This window comes from Periplaneta americana, chromosome 7 (assembly GCF_040183065.1).
Source record: "Periplaneta americana isolate PAMFEO1 chromosome 7, P.americana_PAMFEO1_priV1, whole genome shotgun sequence".
NCBI lineage: Eukaryota > Metazoa > Arthropoda > Insecta > Blattodea > Blattidae > Periplaneta > Periplaneta americana.
In genome coordinates this window covers 9,939,454-9,966,844 of record NC_091123.1, presented here as the reverse complement: position 1 = coordinate 9,966,844, position 27,391 = coordinate 9,939,454, and the positions used below count along the sequence as shown (strand labels likewise).

The 27,391-nt window shown below is 36.7% G+C and overlaps 1 protein-coding gene across 5 annotated transcripts in view; it reads right to left on the bottom strand.

Moving 5' to 3' along the window:
* Abl (tyrosine-protein kinase Abl) overlaps positions 1-27,243 on the bottom strand; it is a 301,976-nt gene extending 274,733 nt beyond the window's left edge. For all 5 annotated transcript variants that reach the window (XM_069830286.1, XM_069830289.1, XM_069830288.1 and 2 more), the window contains exons 1-2: positions 26,340-27,243; positions 20,969-23,895 (exon numbers count right to left, since the gene is read on the bottom strand). In XM_069830286.1, coding sequence (XP_069686387.1) covers positions 20,969-21,101 — 133 coding nt within the window. In that variant the 5' untranslated portion in view covers positions 21,102-23,895; positions 26,340-27,243. The remainder of the gene's footprint in view (positions 1-20,968; positions 23,896-26,339) is intronic.
* Between the last annotated feature and the right edge of the window lie 148 nt (positions 27,244-27,391).

The window sequence follows — 27,391 nt, the reverse complement described above, 5'->3', positions numbered from 1 at the left end:
ACATACATACATACATACATACATACATACATACATACATACATACATACATACATACATACATACATACATACAAGGCTGTACATCTATTATCACGCAGTACATCTCACTTGACGATATGTGTCAGAGGAAGAACAATTGTTTGTATACATCTGGAGTCTAATTAGTGTAAAGTGTAGCTCGTCGGCGATGTACGCAATGGAGGGGCAAAGAAATTGACCACCCTACCCCCTTATACGCTAGCTAAGTTGCCTCATAAATGGTGCCTTGTATCACTTGTGAGGTTCAGATCTGTCTTCGGACAGTTGATCAAACAACAAGAATATTTTAAAATTTCACTTCAATATAGCCTTAAATAACCAGACTACAAAACTTTTACGGCGATGCTGGGGTAAGATCCATTCGTAAAGCAATTTTCAAATCTGATTTCTGTTTTCCAAATCCGAAGTAATTTCATGGCACATCGGTGAAGATGGAGTCTGTAAGTAGTTCCGAAGCACTGGAAACTAAAAATAAAACACCGTCGAAAGAGCAAAATAAAAAGCACATAAACAACAGAAGAGCAGCGAAAGCTTCACGCAGAGCAGAATCACGAACCTTCTCGTTTTAGTTCGTTGCCATATAGGTCTGCGGGTCACAGTATGACATTCGCACGTCCCGCTTTTCGCATGCAGAGCGTGAAATTTACAACGCGCCATCGGGTAAGCAAATTTAATATAGATGATGCACATACTTTCTCGCATAATTCGAACAAGCTACAATGGCGAGAACGAAGTGCGGTAAGCAATTTCCGTTATGCTTTCGCTATTCATCGCGGCTAGTTCTATTGTTACTCTCATTCACTTGTGTAGGCTCTAAACTTTACGAGTTCTTCGGAAAACATATAAAGTTTCGAGTTACAGCCATATTTATTTATTCACCACAAGATCCCACGTTTCTAACAGCACTCATTCCCATTCAAATGTCATCCTCTTGAGAAAGGTTTCTCTCGTTTTGATATTTTCAAGATAAGATCATTTTCCACAACTTTTCGTTACTTTCCTATTACACGAAGTATTGAGATATCCAAAAGTTAGATCACTTTTTTAAGCCACAGAGACCTAATTAAATGTTTACACAAAAATGACACAAAATTTTATTCTCAAAGAAATTCAGTTTATGTGAAGAGCATTCAATATGAAATTGAAATCATGATGATATTTTTCTACAGTTATCAACAGCATCCGAAATGAATACAAAGCCAAAAATCATCATTTACAGGACAAAACTTACGACAGGAAATAGTAATATGCGTTACAAGAGCGGTATGTTGACGTTTTCATGGTCGAGGAAAACACTGACAAAGCGAAACGTAGTTGAGCTTCTTTAATTTCCGAGGACATGAAAACAAACATACCGCTCGTGTATCGTACATTATTTTGTGCGAAGATCGTTTATTACATACCTGAAAGAAGAATTTCTAATTAGTTACAATGAAATCTCCATCTTGGTTTCTGTTTAATGACGGCAACTTCGGAAAACCAAAATATCTTTTTTCAACATCGTTGTTATAAAATGTTTTCTGTGTTTACTATACTCCAGCAGGCCGTGATATACGTCTGTCTTTTTTTCCCCCAGTCTATAAATGCGAACTTAAAACAAACGGTAAGGTTATGTAATGATTTATTTTTCATTTTAATATTTTTACAATATTATTTATATAACATATTGCAGTAATAACATCGGCATCTGGAATCTTGTTGATTTTTTCACGGCTTCCTTAATGTTACTTGTATCAGGAATGCAATAAGTTTCGTGGAGTAGTAGACTTTACTTAATTTTTGCAAATATTTAAAAACAATAATTAACATTGCAATTTAGGTGAAATTGCAGTGGTAAGTTTCCAATTTATAATTATTACTATGTTAAACGTCTCTAAAAATAATATGTTAAAAGCCTAAAACAGTAAAATGAATGTCGCGCTTAAGCGGTAAGAAGAGGGAAATTGTTATGTGTGTTACGTTGGGAATACTGAATGTGGTATTTCACACTTACCGCGTATTGGTTCTGTGCGGAAAACAAGCAAATACGCACGATCTCGCACAAATAAGGTAATAATCCACAAAAGAATAGCTTATTATAGTTTTTATTAAATTTAATGGTGAAATAAGCGTTTCCACAGCAACCGACATGAAATAACTGAAAACAAAAAATAATCACTGTAACATTAAACCAAATTCAATTTTATGAATGATGTGGTGTTTTTTCTATTTTCTTTACTACGATTTCAAGTGTCCTGATTTTTTTAAGAATCCCACATCGAGAAACATTATTTACAAAGCAATACAGAAGACACAGAACTAGTTAAATCGGGATATTTTATACATCGGGCTTTAATTTAAAAACTTACCAATCTAAATAACCCATTTATTTCAATAAACAGGTCGATTCAGATATTGAGGGGAGAGTATAAAACCAGCGTTCAATGTGTTTTGGGTTTCACTCCCTCACCACCCATCCCCTTTGAAATATCAAATGGCACTTCTATATTATGACAGACCTATTTAAATTTGAAAGACTATTCAATTGTTTATACATCTCATTTATTTGTACCACATCTTTTGTTTTCTATCGCCGCACAGTGGTCTAGAATGCAAATTTAGAGGGACAAACTAATAATTTTTCAGCTACCTAACAGATTTTTATGAAATTTTACACAGTAGTTACAAGTAGCATATATGTTTTGTATACAAGTTCTCGTTACGTTGGTATAAGGGGAACTACCCCTTATAGGGGAGCGTAATTAGACAAAATTAGTAACTTTTATCCTATCTGACAGATTTTTATGAAATTTTACAAAATAGTTACAAGTATCATATATGTTTTGTATACAAGCTCTGATTACGTTGGTGTAAGGGGAACTACCCCTTATAGGGGGGGCACAATTAGACAAAATTAGTAACTTTTATCCTATTTGACAGATTTTTATGAAATTTTACAAAGCAGTTGCAAGTAGCATATATGTTTTGTATACAAACTCTGATTATGTTGGTATAAGGGGAACTACCCCTTATAGGGAGCGCAATTAGACAAAATTAGTAACGTTTCTCCTATTTAATAGATTTTTATGAAATTTTAAACAGTACTTACAGGTAGCATATACTGTATGTTTTGTATACAAGCTCTCGTTACGATGATATAGGGGGAACTACCCCTTATAGGGGGGGGCACAATTAGACAAAATTAGTAACTTTCATCCTATCTGACAGATTTTTATGAAATTTTACACAATAGTTACAGGTAGCATATATGTTTTGTATACAAGCTCTCGTTACGTTGGTATAGGGGGAACTATCCCTTATAGGGGGACACAATTAGACAAAATTAGTAACTTTCATCCTATCTGACAGATTTTTATGAAATTTTACAAAACAGTTACAAGTAACATATGTTTTGTATACAAGCTCCGATTACGTTGGTATAAGGTGAACTACCCCTTATAAAGGGCGCAATTAGACAAAATTAGTAACTTTTCTCCTGCCTAATATATTTTATGAAATTTTACACAGTAGTTACAGGTACCCTACATGAGTCCAGGGTTTAGAGGTACCCAACATATTTTTCTCTTAATGGGTTGAGGGAAAACTCCGGAAAAAATATCAACCAGAATTTGATCCCGGGCACGCTCGTTTTACGGCCAGACATGCTAACCGTTACTCCACAGTGGTGAACTCTGAAGCTTGTTGGGCGAAGAGAAAATTTCTTATGTAAGCGTCCATTCTTACGTATAATAATAATAATAATAATAATAATAATAATAATAATAATAATAATAATACTTACTTACTTACAAATGGCTTTTAAGAAACCCGAAGGTTCATTGCCGCCCTCACATAAGCCCGCCAGCGGTCCCTATCCTGTGCAAGATTAATCCAGTCTCTATCATCATACCCCACCTCCCTCAAATCCATTTTAATATTATCCTCCCATCTACGTCTCGGCCTCCCTAAAGGTCTTTTTCCCTCCGGTCTCCCAACTAACACTTTATATTTCCTATTCCGAGGCTTATTGTAGGGATTCGTAACAAGCTGTTTTTTACGGTGATGGATTGTTAGCCCTTCGCCCAACCCCCAAGCTGGAGGACCACCCCTTATCGGCTGTCCACGACTGCTTATTCAATATATTCGCAGCTACCCTCCATATCTGGAGGCCGCCTCCTCTATCCGCAACCTGAGGACGCGCCATGCCGTGGTGATAGGGACCCACAATAATAATAATAATAATAATAATAATATAATAATAATAAACTGAAGAATGCACACAACCGTTCATCAGAATCGAATGTTGAATGTGTCTCCATAAATACACTTTAAAATAATTTTCAACGTATAAGACAACGTAGACCAAACACTCAGTTCTTGTGGGATGAATAAATCTTTACTTCCCTTGCTGGAATCGAATCCGTAGCCGCTGGGTTTGTAGCAGGGTACGCAGACACATGCGCCACAACGAAGACCTATTGACTATTCAAGACGCCTTTATGAATTGTAATTCTTTGATGGCCAATGAGGAGACAAAACATTTCCTCGCCAAGTGGACGTCCACACGTACTCCAGCATCCAGGCTGTCTATTACAACACCCACGCATCTTGTTCGCTCCAGTTAAACGCATTAGAGGTCGTGTTTTACAATCTGCAAAGCCCGGCAACAGTTTATGCGCCACCACAGCTTCCTAGCTACACCACCAAACCACACAAGGAACTGCGATTCAAATTCAATTCCGGCTACGTAATACCGGCTCCAATGCCATCCACGTTTATCAATATTATCTCAAGTGGAAATTGGAGATCGGTGTTGTCAGATTGCGGGAAAAATCATGCAAAAGGCGATTTTAGGCACGGGGCGGGATGGCAGGACTTCTTTGCAAGAAAGGGTCGAATTCGGAATTTTTAGTATTACAGGCTATATATTATTTATTATTTCTTAAAAATTTGCCAGTAGGTTATTTTACGACGCCTTATCAATATCTAAGGTTATTTAGCGTCTGAATGTGATGAAGGTGATAATGCCAGTGAAATGAGTCCGGGGTCCAGAACTGAAAGTTACCCAGCATTTGCTCATATTGGGTTGAGTGAAAACCCCGGAAAAAAACCTAAACCAGGTAACTTGCCCCCACCGGGAATCGAACCCGGGCCACCTGGTTTCGCGGCCAGACGCGCTAACCGTTACTCCACAAGTGTCGACAAAATTTTATGATGTTACTGTAATATCAATTTTCACTTCTAGATTTTTAAAATTAAATTTTTTAGATTAGAATTTATAAAACAGTTATATTACCGGTTGTTCTGCATGGTTGTGAAACTTGGACTCTTACTTTGAGAGAGGAACAGAGATTAAGGATATTTGAGAATAAAGTTATTAGGAAAATATTTGGGGCTAAGAGGGATGAAGTTACAGAAGAGTGGAGAAAGTTACACAACGCAGAACTGCATGCATTGTATTCTTCACCTGACATAAGAGGAACATTATATTCAGACATTTGAGATGGGCAGGGCATGTAGCACATATGGGCGAATCCAGAAATGCATATAGAGTGTTAGTTGGGAGACCGGAGGGAAAAAAATCTTTGGGGAGGCCGAGAGTAGATGGGAGGATAATATTAAAATGGATTTGAGGGAGGTGGGATATGATGATAGAGACTGGATTAATCTTGAACAGGATAGGGACCGATGGTGGGCTTATGTGAGGGCGGCAATGAACCTGCGGGTTCCTTAAAAGCCATTTGTAAGCAAGATTTTTAAAATTATATGTCCTTTTTATATTAATAACTTTTCTCCTTTGACCGTTTATACTGTATAGAGCGATACTGCATGGCAATATTGAATTATCTCAGGACATTCTGTACGTGTACAAGAATAGATATCGTATTCACGCTTAGGTGCAAGTATATCTTACTGCCGTACTGTTGCCTTCAATTGGACGGAGTTACGCAATAAGAAACCAAGCGCCAAAAACCTGTTTCGAGATATTGGCCAGTGAAATAAATCTGTTTTTTTTTTTTATAAAACATTTTATGCAAGAAGTATTATAACATTCATACTATTACAAGCACAAATAATACAAAAAAAAAAGGCTAACCGATTTTTGATAAGAAAGCAGTTGAATTAATATTTCAAAGCTAAATAATTGAATTTTATGCAAAAAACGAATTTTTGCTTATAAATAGCAGAAAAATTCAGATATCGCATTCTTGATTTTTTCCGAGTTAAAGTAGTCTACCATCAACAGATTTGTGCAAATATCTCATTTTTTTTTTCAAATTGTCGGTTGGTCTATTGTTGCGTAACTCCGTCCAATTAACGGTCACATTACACTAAACTTGATTTCAACCAAAAGAAGAAATTATAAGCAATTGTGTCTCTGTGTCATTTTGTAACAGAAAACGACAGGCAAAGAGAAAAAAATATATATTATGTGAATAATTTATTGAACATTCAATATGTTCACTGCGAAAGATGGAAATCAAAATAATACTTAAGGCGGTCTTACAATGTTTGTGCAATGTTTCACAACGAAAGGCGAGGAAATGGAAAAAAAGACGAATGCTTTCTGTTAGGCCTGATGTCCGTTTTATTTGCACTTTACCATAAGGGAAGAATATGAATGTCTGTTTCACTCATGCATTGTCTCACAAAGATGCATTACCTTGACAACTCAAAACAATCTAAGGTCTTTATGTTATAGATAAGCCTATTTAAGTATGTTAGAAAGGCGGGCTTCTTTACCGGGACGAGACTTCTTACACATTCGGACGGAATCTAGGTTCAAAAAGTCTGACAACATTGATAGAGATCGTGGCGAATGAATATGATGGATGGACTGCTGTCATGTAAAAATAACGAAAACGACGCGTTTTGCAACAATTCAGTTACTTTTTCATTAGAGACAGTAACATGCATCAAAGTCGGTGCCGGTAAATAAAACTACTGTCAGGTGGTGGCCCGGGGGGGGGGGGGAAATGTCCCTTCCGGATTCCAGGATGTTCCCCCCGGAGATTTCAGACTTGTTTTAAAATAAATAATATAATTTACATAAATTAACAGTTATTACCGGTTTTATGTGACAATTTTACACACAAGGATAGACCTAGTTACTTATTCATATCCACCATGTTTTACGTAACAATACTAACATTTTTACAAGTTAATGCCTATATTAACATTTGGTAGTATTTAAAACAAGACACCGGCGTAGTCCAGGCGGTAGTGCGCTTGCCTGCTGATCCGGAGTTGCGCTCAGGCGTGGGTTCGATTCCGATGATTGCCTAGTTGGGTTTTTTTACGAGACAAGCTACCTGATTGAGATTTTTCCGAGGTTTTCCCTCAACCCAGTAAGATCAAATGCTGGGTAACTATCGGTGCTGGATCTCAAACTCACTCACCGGCATTATCGCCTTCATCTCATTCAGACGCTAAATAACCTATTACTTACTTACTGGCTTTTAAGGAACCCGGAGGTTCATTGCCGCCCTCACATAAGCCCGCCATTGGTCCCTATCCTGAGCAAGATTAATCCAGTCTCTTCCATCATATCCCACCTCCCTCAAATCCATTTTAATATTATCTTCCCATCTACGTCTCGGCCTCCCTAAAAGTCTTTTTCCCGCCGGCCTCCCAACTAATACTCTATATGCATTTCTGGATTCGCCCATACGTACTACATGCCCTGTCCATCTCAGACGTCTGGATTTAATGTTCCTAATTATGTCAGGTGAAGAATATAATGCGTGCAGCTCTGCGTTGTGTAACTTTCTCCATTCTCCTGTAACTTCATCTCTCTTAGCCCCAAATATTTTCCTAAGAACCTTATTCTCAAACACCCTTAACCTATGTTCCTTTCTCAAAGTGAGAGTCCAAGTTTCACAACCATACAGAGCAACCGGTAATATAACTGTTTTATAAATTCTAATTTTCAGATTTTTTTACAGTAGACTAGATGACAAAAGCTTCTCAACCGAATAATAAGACGCATTTCCCATATTTATTCTGCGTTTAATTTCCTTCCGAGTGTCATTTATATTTGTTACTGTTGCTCCAAGATATTTGAATTTTTCCACCTCTTCGACTATCAGTAGCCAAGCGAGTAGAGCAACAAGCTAATATTAGTAGATTCAATATTCTGAAATTAAAGGACGACGAAACTAAGCAACGTTATCAGGTTGAAATTTCAAATAGGTTTGCTGCTTTAGCAACTTCCGACGAAGCTGAGCAAGAGTTCGATGTTAATAGCGTGTGGGACAACATCCGAGGTAATATCAAAATTGCAGCTGAGCAGAGCATAGGCCATCATGAAACTAAGAAAAAAATAACCTATTATCGACGTTAAATAATAATAATAATAAATTTATTGCTAGAACAAAGATAGGCCCACATATCAGTTTTCTTTTATAAAAAAAAAATTCTATAGCACCCCCAGAAAGAGTACATAGTCTACTCGTGTTCAGAGGGCAATCATCAAAATTTTAAGATAATTATCTTATTGATCAGTAGAATAAAAAGTAAAAAATAAAAAAAGACATTACAATGATTGAAACTTTATACTTTCTCCCTAAACATTTTTTTTTAAACTTTAAATAACCAAGTAGTTGATACAGCGTCGTTAAATAACCAAGTTAAAAATTTATAAATGAATTAAAGATTTAATTGACGCCATCTTTCTATGTACCCTTTAACATAGACTGTTTCTAGTGTTTTTGGATAAGATCTGAATTATTATTTCTTTTGCTGTTGATTCCCCCTCCTCCCCAGATGTAGTACAAATTCCTCACTGAAGGATAAGGTCTGAATTCAACATTGACAACTGTGATTCTTGAAAAAAGTCGTTATTTATTTTTTTCCCATAATACCGGGTACTGACTGTTCGTCATTTAAGTACCCATATGAAGCCAGTGGTGTAGACCAATTTACAGACAGAGTTGTTTGCCCAGGGTACCCGTAGGAGGCTGGTCTACGCTAATTCGCGATGAGATGATATGGTAATGGCTTGGAATATCACAGGGAAACCAGAGTTACCGGAGAAAATCCCTGTTACCTGGACCACGGGCTTACACAACACAAGTTACACCGGGGATCGAACCTGGGTCCACCGGATTATAAGTCCAGCGCTTGTCACTACACCACCGTGACGGCTATAGTTATTTAAATATGTAAATCATGAAAGAAATCGGTACTTAAAAATGTAAATCGTGAAGAAAATGTTTGAATTTAAAGACAGAAATCACTTTCAAAATTGGTAATAAAACACTCGTTCTCCTACATTATTGCTTAGTTTTCGTTGCATACTCTTGCTGAAAATGTGGTTACGATACAAGGTTGGGAAGTGCTTTTTACAAAATCGAGGAAGAATTTGAAAAACGAGCAAAAGAGTACTGTACAACATTTTTTGCACAATCACATTTTTAAAACTGTAAATACAATATATTTTGTATTGCAAATTTAGAGCAAAATCATTCCAAAGCCTTCGCAAAACTACACTGTAAAGGTAACTAAGTAACAATAAGTGCACTGTAATGGGTCGATTTCAGTATAGTTTTATGTTATGAAGAATGGTTTCCCTAGCAACAAGTTTCTGTGTGGGAATTATAACTTTCAAGGCCTAACAACAATAGCTGTAAAAAAAACATGATCGTGCAAAAATATTTTTTTACACATTTCTTTTTGTTGTGTTAGTATATAACAAACCTAAGCATTGTACATGCGCTAAACACACAGTTTCATTTTCACAACTGATCATACCACCACCAGTGTTGTCAATTCAGCGCTTTTCAGCTAGATCTAGAGTTTTTTCAGTGTTAGTTTAGCGAGTAAAATTTATGAAATTTGTATTGCTCAAATAGAGATTTAGCGATTTTTTAACACTCACAACGGTAAAATAACCTTATTTTTAAATTGACAATAGGCTATAGCAATTTAGCGGTTTCTGCGCTGTATCTTAGAGGGTTTTTAAGAATCGAATTGGCAACATTGACAACCACTGCTACCTTATCATTTCACTGTTGTTTAATAGTGTCTGCTGTTAAAAAATACATCCGAGGCGTGACAGCCCACGAAGGACATGGCCCACTAGCCGGCCACTGCCTTTTCATCCATATATATCAGCAGAGGTTAACGATCATTCAACCAGAACGAAGTATCGTGTGGTCAGCATGATGATCTTTCCAACCGTTATGGCTGGTTTTCTAAACCGGATTTCGCTGATTATCGTAGCTCTTCCCAAATTAATTGCGAAGCTGGATGGACACCGGTTCCATACAATGGCCGAAATTTCATGAGAAAATTCCTTCTCCCACGAGGATTCGAACCAGCGCGCATTCCGTAATGAATCCAAGCATGATGCCTTTAAACACAACTCAATGGAGCGAGACCTATAGTTGAAAAGGGTCGTTAAATTTATTTAATAAATATTTACCAACTATAAAGAGATCATTTGGAAGTGCTACAGTTTCCGGTTGCAAATGTTTTGATTTGTGTGGTAGTTTTTCCTCGTATCAACTGTGCTGCGGTTTATATCATTCAGTTCGTTTGCCACAAGGCCAATCAACGACCACAAGGAAGGAAATACATACGGTCGATGCTGATATCAACTATAAATTCAGTTTCCTATGCACAAAAAAATCCCATAGGCTAGCACTGTGTATTTACATTTTTGCTTGCATTTCAATCATTTGAAAAATAATATAAACATGCGTATGTGCGTGCGTGTGTGTGTGTGTTTGCGTGCGTACGTGCTTTTACGCGCGCTCGTGTCCCAAACAATGCTGGAAACAAATCGACATAAATTATGTAAGAACTCCAAAGGTACGTCAGTCTAACATCGGTCCAATGTAGGCCTAACAGAGGTTCAAGTCTGTAGAAACATTAAAGCCTCCAATGAAATGTAAAGGCTCATTCACAATGAAAATTAAACATAACGTAAGCGTTAACTTAACGTTACAGTAAAATCAAGAAGTCATACCATCATTCACGATGGGAACATAAACATAACAGCAAACATACTTGGTAACCATGGAAACATAACAACGACGCCATTTCCTCATATTCTGTCATATACTTCAGCGCTCCACGATTGTGTTCTGTTTGCAAATCGCATAACCATAAGCATGAAAGTTTGGAGTTTGCAAACTTTCATGTTAACGTCTTACAGTAATGTTTATGTCAATGCTTATGTGAATCATTGTGAATGATCCCATTTGGTAGCCTGGGCGCAAACTTCTGTGTTTATGTTACGGTTATGTTTAATTTTCATTGTAAATGAGCCTTAACACCATGAAGTCGTGTGTTACAGCCACCGGCGTAGCTCAGTCGGCTGAGGCGCTTGTCTATCTACCCGGAGTTGCGCTCGGGCGTGGGTTCGATTCACGCTTGGACTGATTACCTGGTTGCGTTTTTTCCGAGATTTTCCACAATTATAAGGCGAATGTCAGCGAATCCTCCACCTCATTTTGCCAAATACTAACTCGCCATCACTAAGAAACCAATCGAAGCTAAATAACAAAGTAGTTGATAAAGAGTCGTTAAATAACCAACTAAAAAAAAAGATCTTTCAAACACAGTACAAATAGCAAAAATGCAACGTAAGTGTACTGGAATGTCTATTCTAACCCTCCAACTTTGTATCGGTTTCTTTGAAATCGCTTTACTTCAGCGACCTTCCGGTTAACTTTACGAAGTGCCCCGCCTGTCCCTAACCGTAAACAAATACATCGCGTGCTTCGTTGCAGTTGTATTATGCCGAACTGTACAATTCCTCACAACCCGACAACGACATCCTGACACCATTACAAGCACACCCACGAAGTCAAATCAGGGAGGAATCTCTGAGCGTGTGTTCCAAGTGGCACCAGGATAAGGAACGGATTTTTATTTCTACGAACAAAAAGTTAAAAAATGGCGTTTCTATAGCAACCATAATATCGTCTGGAAGTTATTTAGCCTAGCGTGACGTAACGAAACAACGTAACCTGGAGTAGTTGACTGAAATTTAACGAGACTAAGGGCCATATTCATAGACATTCTTAGCGCGGGCTTCCGGTGATCAGCGAACTAACGTTTTTCGTATTCATAAACCAGTGTTAGCGATGTGATATGATATGAATCCTGTACACGTAATCACTCGATAGCCGGGGCTAGTTTAGCACGCTCGTAGCGCGGGCTAGAGAAATATCTATGCATAGCACCCTAAAAGATTAGGGACGCAGCAGTATAGGACTAGCGGGTAGGTCTGATATAAGAGTTCCCATACGTCCCGTAAAATACGGAAACGTCCCTTTTTTTTTTGCTAACGTATTCCGTTGTCTAGAAAGAGGCCTTCGGGACATGTTTTTGCCACTGATTAGTGACTGAAAAATCAAACTGGGAACATCAACTGAGCCACCAGCGTAGCTCAGTCGGCTAAGGCGCTTGCCTGCCGATCCGGAGTTGCGTTAGGGCGAGGTTCGATTCCCGCTTGGGCTGATTACCTGGTTGGATTTTTTCGAGGTTTTCCCCAACCATATCGACCTGGTTGGCGAGTTAGTATAGCGCTGGCCTTCTATGCCCAAGGTTGCGGGTTCGATGCCGGGCCAAGTCGATGGCATTTAAGTGTGCTTAAATGCGACAGGCTCATGTCAGTAGATTTACTGACGTGTAAAAACTCCTGCGGGATAAAATTCCGGCACATCCGGCGACAATGATATAACCTCCACAGTTGCGAGCGTCGTTAAATAAAACATAAATTAAATTTTAAAAAAATCCCCAACCATAAGGCAAATGTCAATTAACCTATGGCGAATCCTCGGCCTCATCTCGCCAAATATCATCTCGCTATCATCAATCTCATCAACGCTAAATAACCTCATAGTTGATACAGCGTCGTTAAATAACCAAGTAAAATTAAAAAATTAAAAACATTAACTGTTATTTCATTACCTAAAATCACTCATCACTTTGGTGACATTGAGATTCTCTACATTGGGAACATTGTAGTCTATAAAAAGTTCTTAAAACAGTTCCCACTATGAAGCAAACTGAGCTACCAGATCAAACATTGTTGAATCTCACTTGTTTGATGAGCTCAATTATCGTGAAAAACCACGCTTAAAAAATTAATTTTAAAAACATTAATTATTGTGGCCGGTGGCGAAAATATACTGTAATCGGCGACCACAAGTCCGATGGAGAAAATTTAATCGATAACCACAAATCTGGTGACGAAATAGTATATGACAACAGTTCCTAAACCCTATCTCATCATCATCATTATTATTATTATTATTATTATTATTATTATTATTATTATTATTATTATTTTGTTATTACCAGTACTATACAGATTTTTGTTTTTAGAAGTTGAAATTAGAGCAAATGTTTTTAATAGATTTAGAAGAGAGTCAAGTTTAAAATACTATCTGCTGCCCAAAAAATATTAGAGCTGGAAGGAATTCGCCTTTAAGCACAGGCGAAACATTTCTGAATGAGTGTGCCTCACTATTATTAGACGTTCTACATACAAGTATCTGCATTCCGTACTGATGCATAATGTATACACATGTGTGTACGACGCATTATAAGTTATGTATATAGTACTGAAATGCCAAAAATACATTACGATACAAAACTAAAATGGGTAGTCTGTCCAACTGCAATTATTCATTAACATATCTCCACGATCTTCGATACCATTACTGAAGATCCGGTACCGGTATTTTATATTTCAGTTTCTTATCGTGGGTCTTTTATATTATATTACAGCAGGTGTCGTAACTCCATTTTTCGCCCGCTCTGTTCCTTGCGGCACAGGAAATGTCAAATCTTCGAGCAATGCTATCGCATATTTGCATTAAACTGGTTGTAAACTGCCGACCTTCGCTATGAATAGTTTCTCCACGTATCCAGGCACTGAAACATTTTCATTCTTAAAACTTATTATGCTCTCAAATTCATACTGTATTACAGGGTTCTCAAGCTTAGGAGAAAGCAGTGGTCTTTTAGGACGAATCTTTTAAGTGGTGATGCCCACGCCTTTACTACTGGCGGCACAGCGGAACTTTATTTGAGAAAATGATTATGCAAAATACAGGGTGTTAGAGGTTTGAGTGCACAAATTTTAACTGGAGGTTCTTTGCATGAAATAGAATCAATACTTCTAATGAAATATTTCTCTACAATCCATAGTTAACAAATAAAAAATAAATTGTGTGGAAAGTTTCGTTGCCGATGTTTTCATATCTCTTTAAAATTTTAAGGTTTACTATAAATTTCGCGATAGATATTAAAAAGATGAACAATTTATGTTTTTGTCTTTTTTTGCATAAAGCGAACTGTTTATTCACAAATTAATGTCACGTACAATACGAAATAGGCAACTTTACTTTTTTTAATGTTTTTGTCACTGTATACCGTAATGCTTAATACTCACTAATTAATTGCATTTTTTATAGTTACTGTAATTACATTTTAGCTGCATAAAATAGTATTTTTAGCTGCTTGAAATTGTATCTTTAGGTGCCTAAATATAGGTTTTAGTGCCTATTTTGATAAATTCAGGACCTATTTTTGGTGCCTAAAAATCCGAGGTCTAATCATAACTTGTATTTTTCTTTTCTCGTGGATAAAACTAAACCTATGGTATGATCTGACACTTAATGAAGTTGCCTTAAAAAAAAAAGTCCACACCTGTGGAGTAACGGTTAGCGCGTCTGGCCGCGAAACCAGGTGGCCCGGGTTCGATTCCCGGTTGGGGCAAGTTACCTGGTTGAGGTTTTTTCCGGGGTTTTCGCCCAACCCAATACGAGCAAATGCTGGGCAACTTTCGGTGTTGGACTCCGGATTCATTTCACCGGCATTATCATCTTCATCTCATTCAGACGTTAAATAACCTAAGATGTTGATAAAGCGTTGTAAAATAAGCTACTAAAATAAAAAAAAAGTTGCCTAAATTAAATTTGGCCTCCGAGAAGTATTAAGTTGGCCAACCCTGATTTAGGACATCCCTTAGTATCACGTCTCCTTCTGCTAACAACGCCATATTATCAGCAAATCTTACGCTATTTATTCTTCTTCCTCCTACTATCACCCTCCCCCCTTTTCTGAAAACAGTTCATATGAGCATAAATTGTAAACTGTATTCATACACCGATATTTTGTTATGATTATGTGAAACTAACGTAAAAAAACCTTACTGAGCGCCCCTTATAGTCCCGAACAAAATCCGATTCCGTAACCATTTCCTGGTGGTGAGTTGTGGGGAGGCTGCCGGAGGGTTGATGCTGGCGGCCGTCCAGAGGCGAACTCGATTCCGCAACATTCCTGTATGCAACCAGTCCGGTCGACCGGCCAGTGCCAACAGCCTCTGCCTACTGTGTGACCTTCTGGGCTTCGTAAACACCCTCCCACTCGGAACAGCGCTCACCCCGGAAAACATGACTGGGAGACCAAACCCCCTACCCGTATGCATCATATCATGAATTATAAAAAAATTCAAGAATACAATCGTTTTAAACCGAAATACATTACGAATTGCTGTTAATGTACCTTGGTTTATCAGTAATTCACAACTACATAGAGAACTGGAATTATACATATACTGTAGAACCTCTATTATCCGTGGTAATGAAGGGGGTGGGCTGAACGGTAATCGAAAAAATCGGATAATCCATACCATAAAAGATTTTCGTGAATTAATTCAATAATACTTACACTTTCGTATTTTCCTCCATGATCTTGTATTTAACACGCTAGGTAGAGGATCAAAAGTTCACTAATTTAAGTCTGGCCGTCAACGACGGATTTTTAAGGGGCAAAGAAACTCATTGTAATGGCTGTCTGTGGAAAGATAGGAATAGTGGAGGTCTCGTGTTGTAAACTTATACACTTTATACACTATATCCTTAATTTTTATTAAATTGCACACAGTTGTAACTCCAGTGTCGTATTCTGATGCGAGGTGAATCACAGTTTCTCTTTCCCCAAACTACACAATGATTTGCACGTTTTTTTTTTTCTATACTTAGCACAACACGATTTCTTTTCATACCCGTAGTAGACATTTTATATGTAAGTTATGGGGTACCTATATAAAGTAAGCTCACAACTCTTACAATAGACCATACTGTGTAAGGGTAAATGCTTGTAATAATACTCTCTAGAAAAAACGTGTTAATATAATGTGCAGTACTTACTTTATATATTTCTGTAGCAAAAAAAAAAAAAGACGTCGGATAATCCGCCAATCGGTTAATAGCGTGACGGATAATCAGGGTTCTACTGTTCAAGAATCCAGGAGCGTAAGCAAGGGGGGGGGTTACCGGGTTTGAAACCCCCCTCCTTGAACTTAAAACAATGACATAGGCCTATTTCGATTTAAGTATTTTTTTTATCAATAACTGATTTCCCTTCTCTAATTTTTCACTGTCAGAGTAACAAAATCTACATCGACATAAGGCGTAGTCCTCCTATCCCTCCTTCTATATTATCTCTGTGCTTGGTGCTGCGGCACTTTCGAATTATAACAATGCTATCTTTATTATAGACAGACCTACCGCCTAGTACCGACCTTGTAATAAAATGAGGCCGACACAATATGAAATTTAACTTTTTTTTTATAGATGGCTACGAAAAAATTACGTTTCAAAAATCTTATAAGGATATTCATGAATAATATTATTAAATATACCGTAACACAATAATAATAATAATAATAATAATAATCTTCCTCTTCTGCCAACACACAGTTTTGGGTTGTTTCCCGTCTGTGAACTACAAATGGAATTGGTTCGTCCAACGTCGGTGAGGTCTGCCTAAATCTCTTCGTCCTCGTGGATGGTAATACAATAGTCTCTTTGGTAAACGATGTTCAGGCATCCTAAGAAGGTGGTTTCTCCATTTACGTTGATAATGTTGGACGTATGCAGTCATCTCCTCAACTTCCCACTGATTCCTTGTGTCTTCGATAATAATAATAATAATAATAATAATAATAATAATAATAATAATAATTCATAAAATTCAAAATATCGATAATGTAAATTGTTAACAAGTTTAATAATGACCCCCCTTGACAAAATTCTGCGTACGTCAACGCTGAAGAATCCATCCATAGGCAGACAAAAACATTCTTTTCGCACCTGAACAATGTCTCAGTAGTGTTACCATACGTCCTCACTTTTAAGGGTTAAATTAACGTCAGGGATGAATTTTCAAAATCAACGCAAATGTCCGGAAATTGGACCTGTGATTGGATTTTTAAAAATGCTTGGCTTTTAAACAAGAGCTAAGAGAATCATTTCAAGCAAAAGATTGTTCCGGGACCGGGTATAGATCCCGGGACCCTTCGCATAGCGCACGAATGCTCTACCGACTGAGCTACCCAGGAACTACACCCGACATCGTCTCAATTTTTCCCTTTATATCCACACACCTCAAGTGGTTTGACAAGGCGCCAGAAACCCAACTTTGAGTGCACACAAACTCTGTGTGACTTGGATTGTGGTTTTCTGTTAACGTACCTCTATCCGGTCATGGAACATTTTTTTCTCTTGAAATTATTCAAGTCTGTTACACAGGGAGCTATACCTGAAAGCCAGATTTGCATAATATGAATCTACGTCATTATAGATACGTTAACAGAAAACCACAATTCAAGTCACACAGAATGTGTGTGCACTGAAAGTTGGATATCTGGCACCTTGTCAGACAACTTGAGGTGTGTGGGCATAAAGGGAAAAATTGAGACGGTGTCGCGTGTAGTTCCTGGGTAGCTCAGTCGGTAGAGAATTCTTGCGCTAAGCAAAAGGTCTCGGGATCGATGCCGGTCCCGGAACAATTTTTCCCTTTAAATTATTCAAGTCTGCTTCACAGGGAGCTAAACCTAAAAGCCAGATTTGCAATAACTAAGAGTTTCGACATACCTAGCATCTCTGGTTTTTTTTTTTTTTCGAGTCAGAATGACACTCGACACTTCTTGAAGATTTGAAATACGGGGCCCATTTCACTTCGTTTACTTACTCTTACCGCTTTACTGATCGGTTCGCACACGACTCACACGCGGGTCTGTTCGTTCTGTTACCTCAATTTGCGTACGTAATTGGTTCACAAGAGCTTTCAGGTGAACATTGCGAGTTCTTTGCCGTGCTCGCCAAACATCCGACTATTATTTAATTCAAATACAGGGATCTTACGGAGAGGAATCGCCTTGCTGTGGAATCAGTGAAAGGACCAGCTATATTAAAGTGCAACTTTCGTCATTTCAATTGTATACCATTTCATTCGTACTTGCTAAAAATTCCTGATATTTCAAAGAAAAACAACATATCTGCAACCAAGACCTCTTCAAGTGATATCTCTATCCAGTGCTTTTGCTTCAGTAAAGTCTCATTTTACAAACCTGTGGTTCAACAATTGGCTCTCTTCTGACAAAGGAAAAATTTTTGTAGTCCGTACAAAAGAAACCAAATGACCTGGAAATGTACAAAAACTTGCCCAGATATGTTCAAACATTTTTAACAAGAGCCAGAACAGGTCACACTGTCACACAATTGTACCTACACCGATTTCACATTTCTGATAATCCTACTTGTCTGTGGTGTAATAATCATGATGAAGATCTGGAACACATTCTTCTATACTGTCCATCCATAAACCACAAAAGAAGTAAGTTAAAATCATCAATACCGGTTGCAGAAGACACAGCCCTACAGTATATATAGACTACACCCCAACTCTGGCTACTAGCAACAGGCATCTATAATGAACACCGATCAAAATACCCCTCATTTCTCGTGAAAAACAACAACTGAATAGACTACAGTGGACTATAGTGGACTTTATGTTGTCAGCAAACAGCTGGATACATTAAGAAGATTTATTATTATTATTATTATTATTATTATTATTACAGTTATACGCATATTGTACTACGTTTGTGAAAAATAAGTTATTTTGTATTTCTTCCTTAGAAATTATCCATTTTTAACCATTTTTTTTTTAATTTTGAGTTTGTATTATTTCATGAGGAATTTAGAAATTTAAACTTACGTTTTCCGCCATTTTTCAGTAATTTTCGTTTTTGAAAAACAAAAAATCAGACCATTTTTTTAAGAAAAAAGTTAAGAGAGACCGTCATGACAGGCTACAGTTTTACCAAGAGTTTTTATGTCACATCAAAGTAACTATTCCTATAATACATTTAAAATGTAAGTCTATTTATCAGTTGCAACTTGACGTTTTAGCAAAATTAAAGCAAGTAAACTGACCATATCGTCGAACTCACTATACAGTATATTTATCCAAATATGATTTGAAGGACCACGTTTCCACTACAGCCCAACACTTTTTCGCTGATTAATTACTATAGTATTCATGTACATTACATATTGTAGAGAATGTAACAAATACGTCTATGATATAATTACGAGCGGACCTGGGTTCAAATCCTAATTGAGGTAAGTTAGTACCTGCTTGGGATTTTTCCGAGATTTTCCCACAGTTAATTGAAGAGGAATTCCTGGGTAACTTTCGACAATGAACTTTGGACTCATTTTGCCATTAGTTTATTCATAAGGTCCTTATTACCATAGCCCGAGTTAAGTTCACGGTGCAAAGTCCTGTATTCGTACAAGAGCGCGGTCGTTCGGCGACAAGTATCACTCACAAAATAAGAGTGGTAAGCACAATAAGTCTCAGGCTGCGGTGCAAGCCTTCTAGCCCCTCCTCCGTAAAAAAAAAAATATGTCTAGTTTATTCTGTCATCATACGGACTGGTGCAACTAACATTATTCTTGTTGCAAGCATATTAATTTTTCTTGGTTAGGTTTGATTGAGCTATCTTATGCTCAGAATAGAACTTCAGTTAATGTTTAGAGATCTTTCCACAAAGTTTACATATTATATACCAACGTGGAATTTATTATGCCTACATTTCATCACTTCGTGTTACGCACCCAATCTGCGCATCGTAATCGGGGATGTTAAGGATAATGACACTTCAGTGAAAATCTGTTGCTTCAATCATTCCATCTGTCACATTAATGTGACAGTTCTACAGATTACAGTGAAGTGACAATTCATGATATTATTAAATACAGGTAAATTTGTCAATTTTAACTTAAAACTTTCGCAAAATTAAGGGTAGTAAACAGAATAACCCTCTTCCTATCGATCAAGCGTTAGAAAAATTCGTGTCACACATGTTCAGAAAATACTGTAAAAAATACGACAAAAACAGTTTCACTATTCCAATATATTTTAATGCATACAATCCCTGTAAACCACACCCACTTCACATACAATAGATAATCTATGCAATAGCAAGTATTTATCTATTTCAGTACGATGGTACACAATCATAAATATTTTGTGTAAAATCTTAGCTTTCCAACAACTTCCTTCGCAGACGTTACGTAAGACTGGATTTATTAGGCCTAAAGTACTATGAGCCCAATCTATTATTAATATAGTCTTTAAATATGCAAGATTTTCTTTAAATCTATTCAATATAATGCCTCGAACCACGACCTGACTTAAACGGCCTCCTGTCAAAATATTAAATTGTATGGTTTTGAACTATCGTCTAATTTTACTCTTCAAAGTCTCCCAGGTAGAATTTAACAATAATTATTTTCGCTACCAAAAGTATCCTAAAACAAGTTATGTTAAAACTAACATTAAGATGTTCGATTTTCATACACAAATCCGAATGTATGAAGTTGTGAGTTTTCGTAACCAGAAATCTGAAGTTGTGAAATTCGAAGATTTCTATTCAAAGAAAAACTACATAATGTTAACGCGGTGAAATGAAAAGAGAAGTCTGATTTACAATACTAATACAAAAAAGAATGTCCACGATTTGGATGGCAATTTGCACATTAAATATGAATGTGGAAATTACAACAACAAAAAAATCCTAAGTAAGTTAACAAGACTACCATGTTACGACTGGAGCCATCTACACTCACCGCTATGTTCAGTGAATATATTTGATCCTTGCTGACGTCCATCCTTGGGGATTCGAGGTTTATTCCTTATAGTGTTCCTGACGGCAAGGGCTCCAGAAGATCCTACGCGTTCCTTGGCTTGCTGGGCGCCCATGATTTTGGGACCATTCCCAAGTCGGCCTGGGGCACAGCACGCCGAGCCACAGTGGATATTATTACACACTTTTATCCATACATGATTATTTATTTTTTAAATACACAATCCACACATTTCATTAATCCCACTTCGATTACAAACAACACAAAATACACTGCTATCACTGACAGAAATTCAATTTTATGCGAGTGTCAACAGTTCAATCACAACTCACAATCCGCCATCTTTGACATCTCGACGTCGATATTTAGTTTACCAATTCACCGCAAGAGGGTAGCAGGACATTGACATTGTGTGAGAAAAACACAATCATCTTGCGTAAAAACATTGAGCCTATAGTAAATCTTCTCAGCCGTACGCTATAGTGTATGTGTTCATTGTCTGTCTAATTCTCTAGTCATTTTAACAAATGTCCTTAAAGGAGTTAACAACAAAGAAATCATGCTTACTATATTACAGCCAAAAATTATACAGCAGATCCCATGTCCTCTGTATTTGAAGAAAATAACTATACGTATATTAGATGAAAATGTCATATTTAGACTATAAAGACAATTCGTTTAAGCTTACGATAACAATTTGTCTTTGAAACTTGTATTTGTAGTTTGGAATTATGTATATATATTTTACACGTAATGGATTGTATTTATTTGTAGCCAAATGAGCCTCGGTCCATTCCCTGTTACAAGAAATAAAAATTTTGTTTTTGATATAGATGTCGCCATTTGATCCCGGGGTCGAGAAAATTTTCTTTCCAAGATCTTTGGAAAATGGCGTCACTTCCTTTACGTCACATCCAGGGGTCCCGGGTGCGAAAGAGCCCAGAGTCCCAGAAAATTTCCTTGCTAAGATCTTTGGAATTTGCTTAACTGATTTGGAATGTCATAACTTTTGTTGTAGCAGTTCTGGGGGTCCTGGGTGCGAGAGGGTCCCGGTTCCGAGAAAATTTCCCTGTTAAGATCTTTCGTTTACTCTCAGCGACATCTTTGATTCAAAGTCGTAAACTTTCTTGCTATTGGCGACATCTGTACTTCAAAGCCTTGAACTTTCTTGCTACTGGCAAATTTAAAAGCACCGAAGACTAAATTCCAAGTTGAGATCACTGAATAACTTCGACATATGGTGAAATCTATATGCAAATAATGGAAGTGAACAGAAAATGGTGTAAGAATAATGTGGATACAAATAAATACAAAGCATTAAAAATTTAAATGATGGTTTATTTAACGACACTCGCAACTGCAGAAGTTATATCAGCGTCGCCGGTGTGACACAATTTTGTCCTGCAGAAGTTTTTACTTGCCAGTAAATCTACTGACATGAGCCTGTCGCATTTAAACACACTTCAATGGCATTAACATCGGCCGGGATCGAACCCACAACCTCGAGCATAGAAAGCTAGCGCTATACCAACTATGCTACTGAGGCCGACTACAAAGCATTATGCTTACAATATTTTCATTACCACAAATCCATGTACATATATCCTGACCACGACTTAAAGTTTCAAAAACAAGTTGTTACTGCAAGCTTAAACCAATTTTGTTTATAATCTCCTAAAATATTAAATTTTCATCTAATATACATCAAGGTTTCCATTGAACTGAGCTGTAGAACTTGTGAAATCTACTCCAGATATCAATAATTTATGGTGCTCTCTTATTGTAACTTAGAACTCTTGATTTAAAAAAACCAACCAACTAGAACTGATAGAAATGAAATTAAAATTTCTGCACGTGTGTTTAGCTAACAGTAATTCAGAATTCAGTGTTATGAACTAAATACTACCTCCACAGCTGCTCCTCTGGTATGTAGATAGATAGATAGTGGGGTTTAAAAAGGACGCATCAGCTACTATGGCTATTTGTGCCCTTATCTAAAATTCTTCATAAAACAAAGACACAAATAATACGATAACCAGAGTACTAGAAAGAACTAAATAGCGTTGTCATGGTGAAACTAGGTACACAAATGCAGTATACACAAGGTGATTTGCAAAGAATCAGTTCTCTGACCCTAGGTAGTATTCAAAACGAACCAATAAAATAATAAAACTAAGGCTACCAGAGATAAATCGTATATCACATTTCAGAACAATAAAATTTTATAAAATATTCGGAAGTATAAGGTCCGAAATGTCAATTATGTAAAATCAAATATAAAACAACAAATGTACTCTGAATGTAAAGAGTCCAGAGGACAAGTAAAACGGGTCAATAAAAAACTACATCACCCTGTCAAGTCCTATATTCGATAAAAATCTCATAACTGCATTTGTACAATTAAAATCATTTCCAAGAGCGTCACATAGAGTCGGCCAAATTCCATATTGTTGACGGACACAGTCATATTTTCTACAATGCAATAAAAAATGTTGCACTGTAAGTGGAATATCACACTCCGGCTGAGGCTCGCCATGTGTCAGATGACAGTGGCCAATCCTCAACCAGGTGAGTAAAACCTCTTCATATCATGACGATCTTGTGGACGAATCCCAAACTCGAACAGTATTCTTTATACTTCGTAATTTGTTTCCCTCTTGTGCAGATATCATTCTCCTTCCCATTGCCACCATATTTTATATTTCAAGTAGAAATTAATGTCCTGCCACCTCTCGAGCCAATACACCAGAGAGCCATTCAGTGCACCAGCCCTGGCTGCAGCACTCTGTTATGCATCCATCCTAAGTTGAGGCATCATCTCTTCTGCTGGCCATGCTCTAGTACGTGGAGTCCTGTAATAAAGCTGTCATGCATACAGCAAAGTCAGTTCAGGTCTTCTCGTGTTAAATCTGTGAACACAAAAGAGGTCTCATAAATATGCATTGTAACTTTCAAATAGCAGAAATAACTAAAATGCTCTCTCAACTAATAACACTCAATAAAAGAATTGTATTCCAATGGATACCATCCCATTGTGGAATCCTGGGAAACGAGAATGCGGATGCTTTAGCAAAGAAGGGCAGCACTGCTACTTACAGACCTGTTACTAAATCTACGTATTACTCTGTGAAAAGATTTATTAAAACAAAATTTGATAACACAATCTCAAGGGACAAAATGGAACTCTCTGCATCATAATCCACAGTTGATTCCCGATTTACCACGCAAATCATCTGTAGCTGCATTTAGATTGGCAACAGGCCATGACTGTTTGGCCAAGCATCTGCATAGAATTGGAATATATCAGTCTCCCAACTGTCCATTGTGCAACTCAAATCAAGAAATAGATTCGGAACATCTCAAAATCTGTGCGTCAGTGGCTGACCATGACAATATCTTTGAAAAATATTGGAGTGCAAGAGGTCAAATGACTTTATTGTCAAATGCCTGGCATTAGAAAACAACAACAACAACTGTCTATAAGCAATTCTAGTGGCAGCTGTGCACAGCCAGGAAGTATACAGTTTTCCTTCCATTTTAATAACATAAAATCGTTACTGTACTAATTTCTTTGACCAATTAGAGCATGTTATTTATTTTCAAGACAAGCAAATCTTTTTGAAGTACTGTAAGTAATTTGACAATAAAATTTATAAAGTATTGGCTAAGTCTTGTGAAGTGTTGGATTTGAAGAAAATTTGACTGGGTACTGCACAAGCATTACTGTACAGCAAACTCTCAGCCCTCACTGTTGTTATCAGAAATTGAAGCCATTTTATATTGCTGAACTTTCTAGAAAATTATTTCTTTGTATGGCAAGATGATATACAAGCATTCCACTGAGAAATAGTTGTCTATTTTAGCGAATTAGGTTTTAATGAGGTCAGAACATATTCTTTAAGTTTCCGTCCTGATTTCAATATTGCTGAAAAATGGAATTTTTTTGCTTTACTTGGCAAGAGCTCATATGATGGCATTGAAAGCACAGAAAAAATGACTTGGAGCTCGTGCTAGCCTATAAGCAGCAGTAATCAATCACATTTTAACACCAGAAGATTTCTATTGCCAGCCTATAAGCAGCAGCAATCAATCACGTTTTAACACCAGAAGATTTGTATTACTAGCCTATAAGCAACAGTAATCAATCACATTTTAACACCAGAAGATTTGTATTGCTAGTCTATAAGCAGCAGTAATCAATCACATTTTAACACCAGAAGATTTGTATTGCTAGCCTATAAGCAACAGTAATCAATCACATTTTAACACCAGAAGATTTGTATTGCTAGCCTATAAGCAACAGTAATCAATCACATTTTAACACCAGAAGATTTGTATTGCTAGCCTATAAACAACAGTAATCAATCACATTTTAACACCAGAAGATTTGTATTGCTAGCCTATAAACAACAGTAATCAATCACATTTTAACACCAGAAGATTTGTATTGCTAGCCTATAAGCAACAGTAATCAATCACATTTTAACACCAGAAGATTTGTATTGCTAGCCTATAAACAACAGTAATCAATCACATTTTAACACCAGAAGATTTGTATTGCTAGCCTATAAGCAGCAGTAATCAATCACGTTTTAACACCAGAAGATTTGTATTGCTAGCCTATAAGCAACAGTAATCAATCACATTTTAACACCAGAAGATTTGTATTACTAGCCTATAAGCAACAGTAATCAATCACATTTTAACACCAGAAGATTTGTATTGCTAGCCTATAAGCAACAGTAATCAATCACATTTTAACACCAGAAGATTTGTATTGCTAGCCTATAAACAACAGTAATCAATCACATTTTAACACCAGAAGATTTGTATTGCTAGCCTATAAACAACAGTAATCAATCACATTTTAACACCAGAAGATTTGTATTGCTAGCCTATAAGCAGCAGTAATTAATCACATTTTAACACCAGAAGATTTGTATTGCTAGCCTATAAGCAGCAGTAATTAATCACATTTTAACACCAGAAGATTTGTATTGCTAGCCTATAAGCAGCAGTAATTAATCACATTTTAACACCAGAAGATTTGTATTGCTAGCCTATAAGCAGCAGTAATTAATCAAGTTTCAACACCAAAAGATTTGTATTGCTAGCCTATAAGCAGCAGTAATCAATCACATTTTAACACCAGAAGATTTGTATTGCTAGCCTATAAGCAACAGTAATCAATCACATTTTAACACCAGAAGATTTTTATTTCTTCGTTACATTGGATTTTTGGTCATGTACTTCTAATTGTTAATGAGCTTGTTAATAATAAATCTAATGGGTGTTAAGAATATGTAATTCCTCGTTAATAAATCTTATCCCATCTGGTTCCAAATGGTAATACCTTGTGAGGGTCCTCTACAGGAATACGTTGAAAACCTCAACGGTACACTCAGCGGAGAAGGAAGGCTTCAGAATGACGAAACTCGTTCTGCTTGGATGGCTGTCCCAACATCAAGATCAGATGCTCACATCTTAAATATCTTCTATCAGAAAAACTGAAGTGAAATTACGGCTGAAAGAAAATGTAATTATTGGGCCCAGATGAAAATTATCGGTAATCTTTTTTCTGGGCAGTTGGAGATTATGTATAGTGACAATTAAGTACATTCTCCAAAAAATGTTAAATATATGGGGTTTTTGTATATAATCAAAATGCATTTTTTCCATGTTTTCCAGAATGAAGTTATTTTTAACATTAAATGTTGTTTTAGGTTATTTTCTTCATTTTATAGATTTTTATAGGCCATTTTTACATTGTCTGCATTTAAATTTTCATAAGTAATTTTTTACATTTAAAGTAGTCATTTCTATTTCTAAGTAACAATTCATATCAGCATTTTTCTTATGAATAATTCTTGCATTAGCTCATATTCATCTGTAATCCACATGTGCTTATATTAGATGTATCATATTTTATCTGCAGCAGTTTTAATCTTTCTTGGTCTTAATACAATTGTGTGTGCGTGTGTGTAAAAGATAGAGAGCAATAAACACATGAGCACTACTCTGCTGGTGAACACCCGATTTCATCACTGCTGCGTCACATTTGCTCTGCATTACATTAGCTTCTGAGAAGACGTTTGGTGTCTGACAGTTTAAAATTTACCATTTCTGAAATCAGTGCAGTGCAATTGAAATGCCAAAACTAAAATAGTCAATTGGAAGCCGTTTAAGACAGTTTAGGTTAAAACTGAAATAAATGAGGGGTCCCCTTGACATGATGAAGTTTAAACTTATTTCATCACATAAGTGACTATGAATTGGAACTGCAAAAGGTTTAGTTTCATTAAGTAGACTTTGTAAAGTAAATATTACAGAATCATCATTAAGTATGACTTGTCTGGGCAGAAATCTGCAATAAAGAGAAATTAAAAGTTAAGCTTAGATTCAATA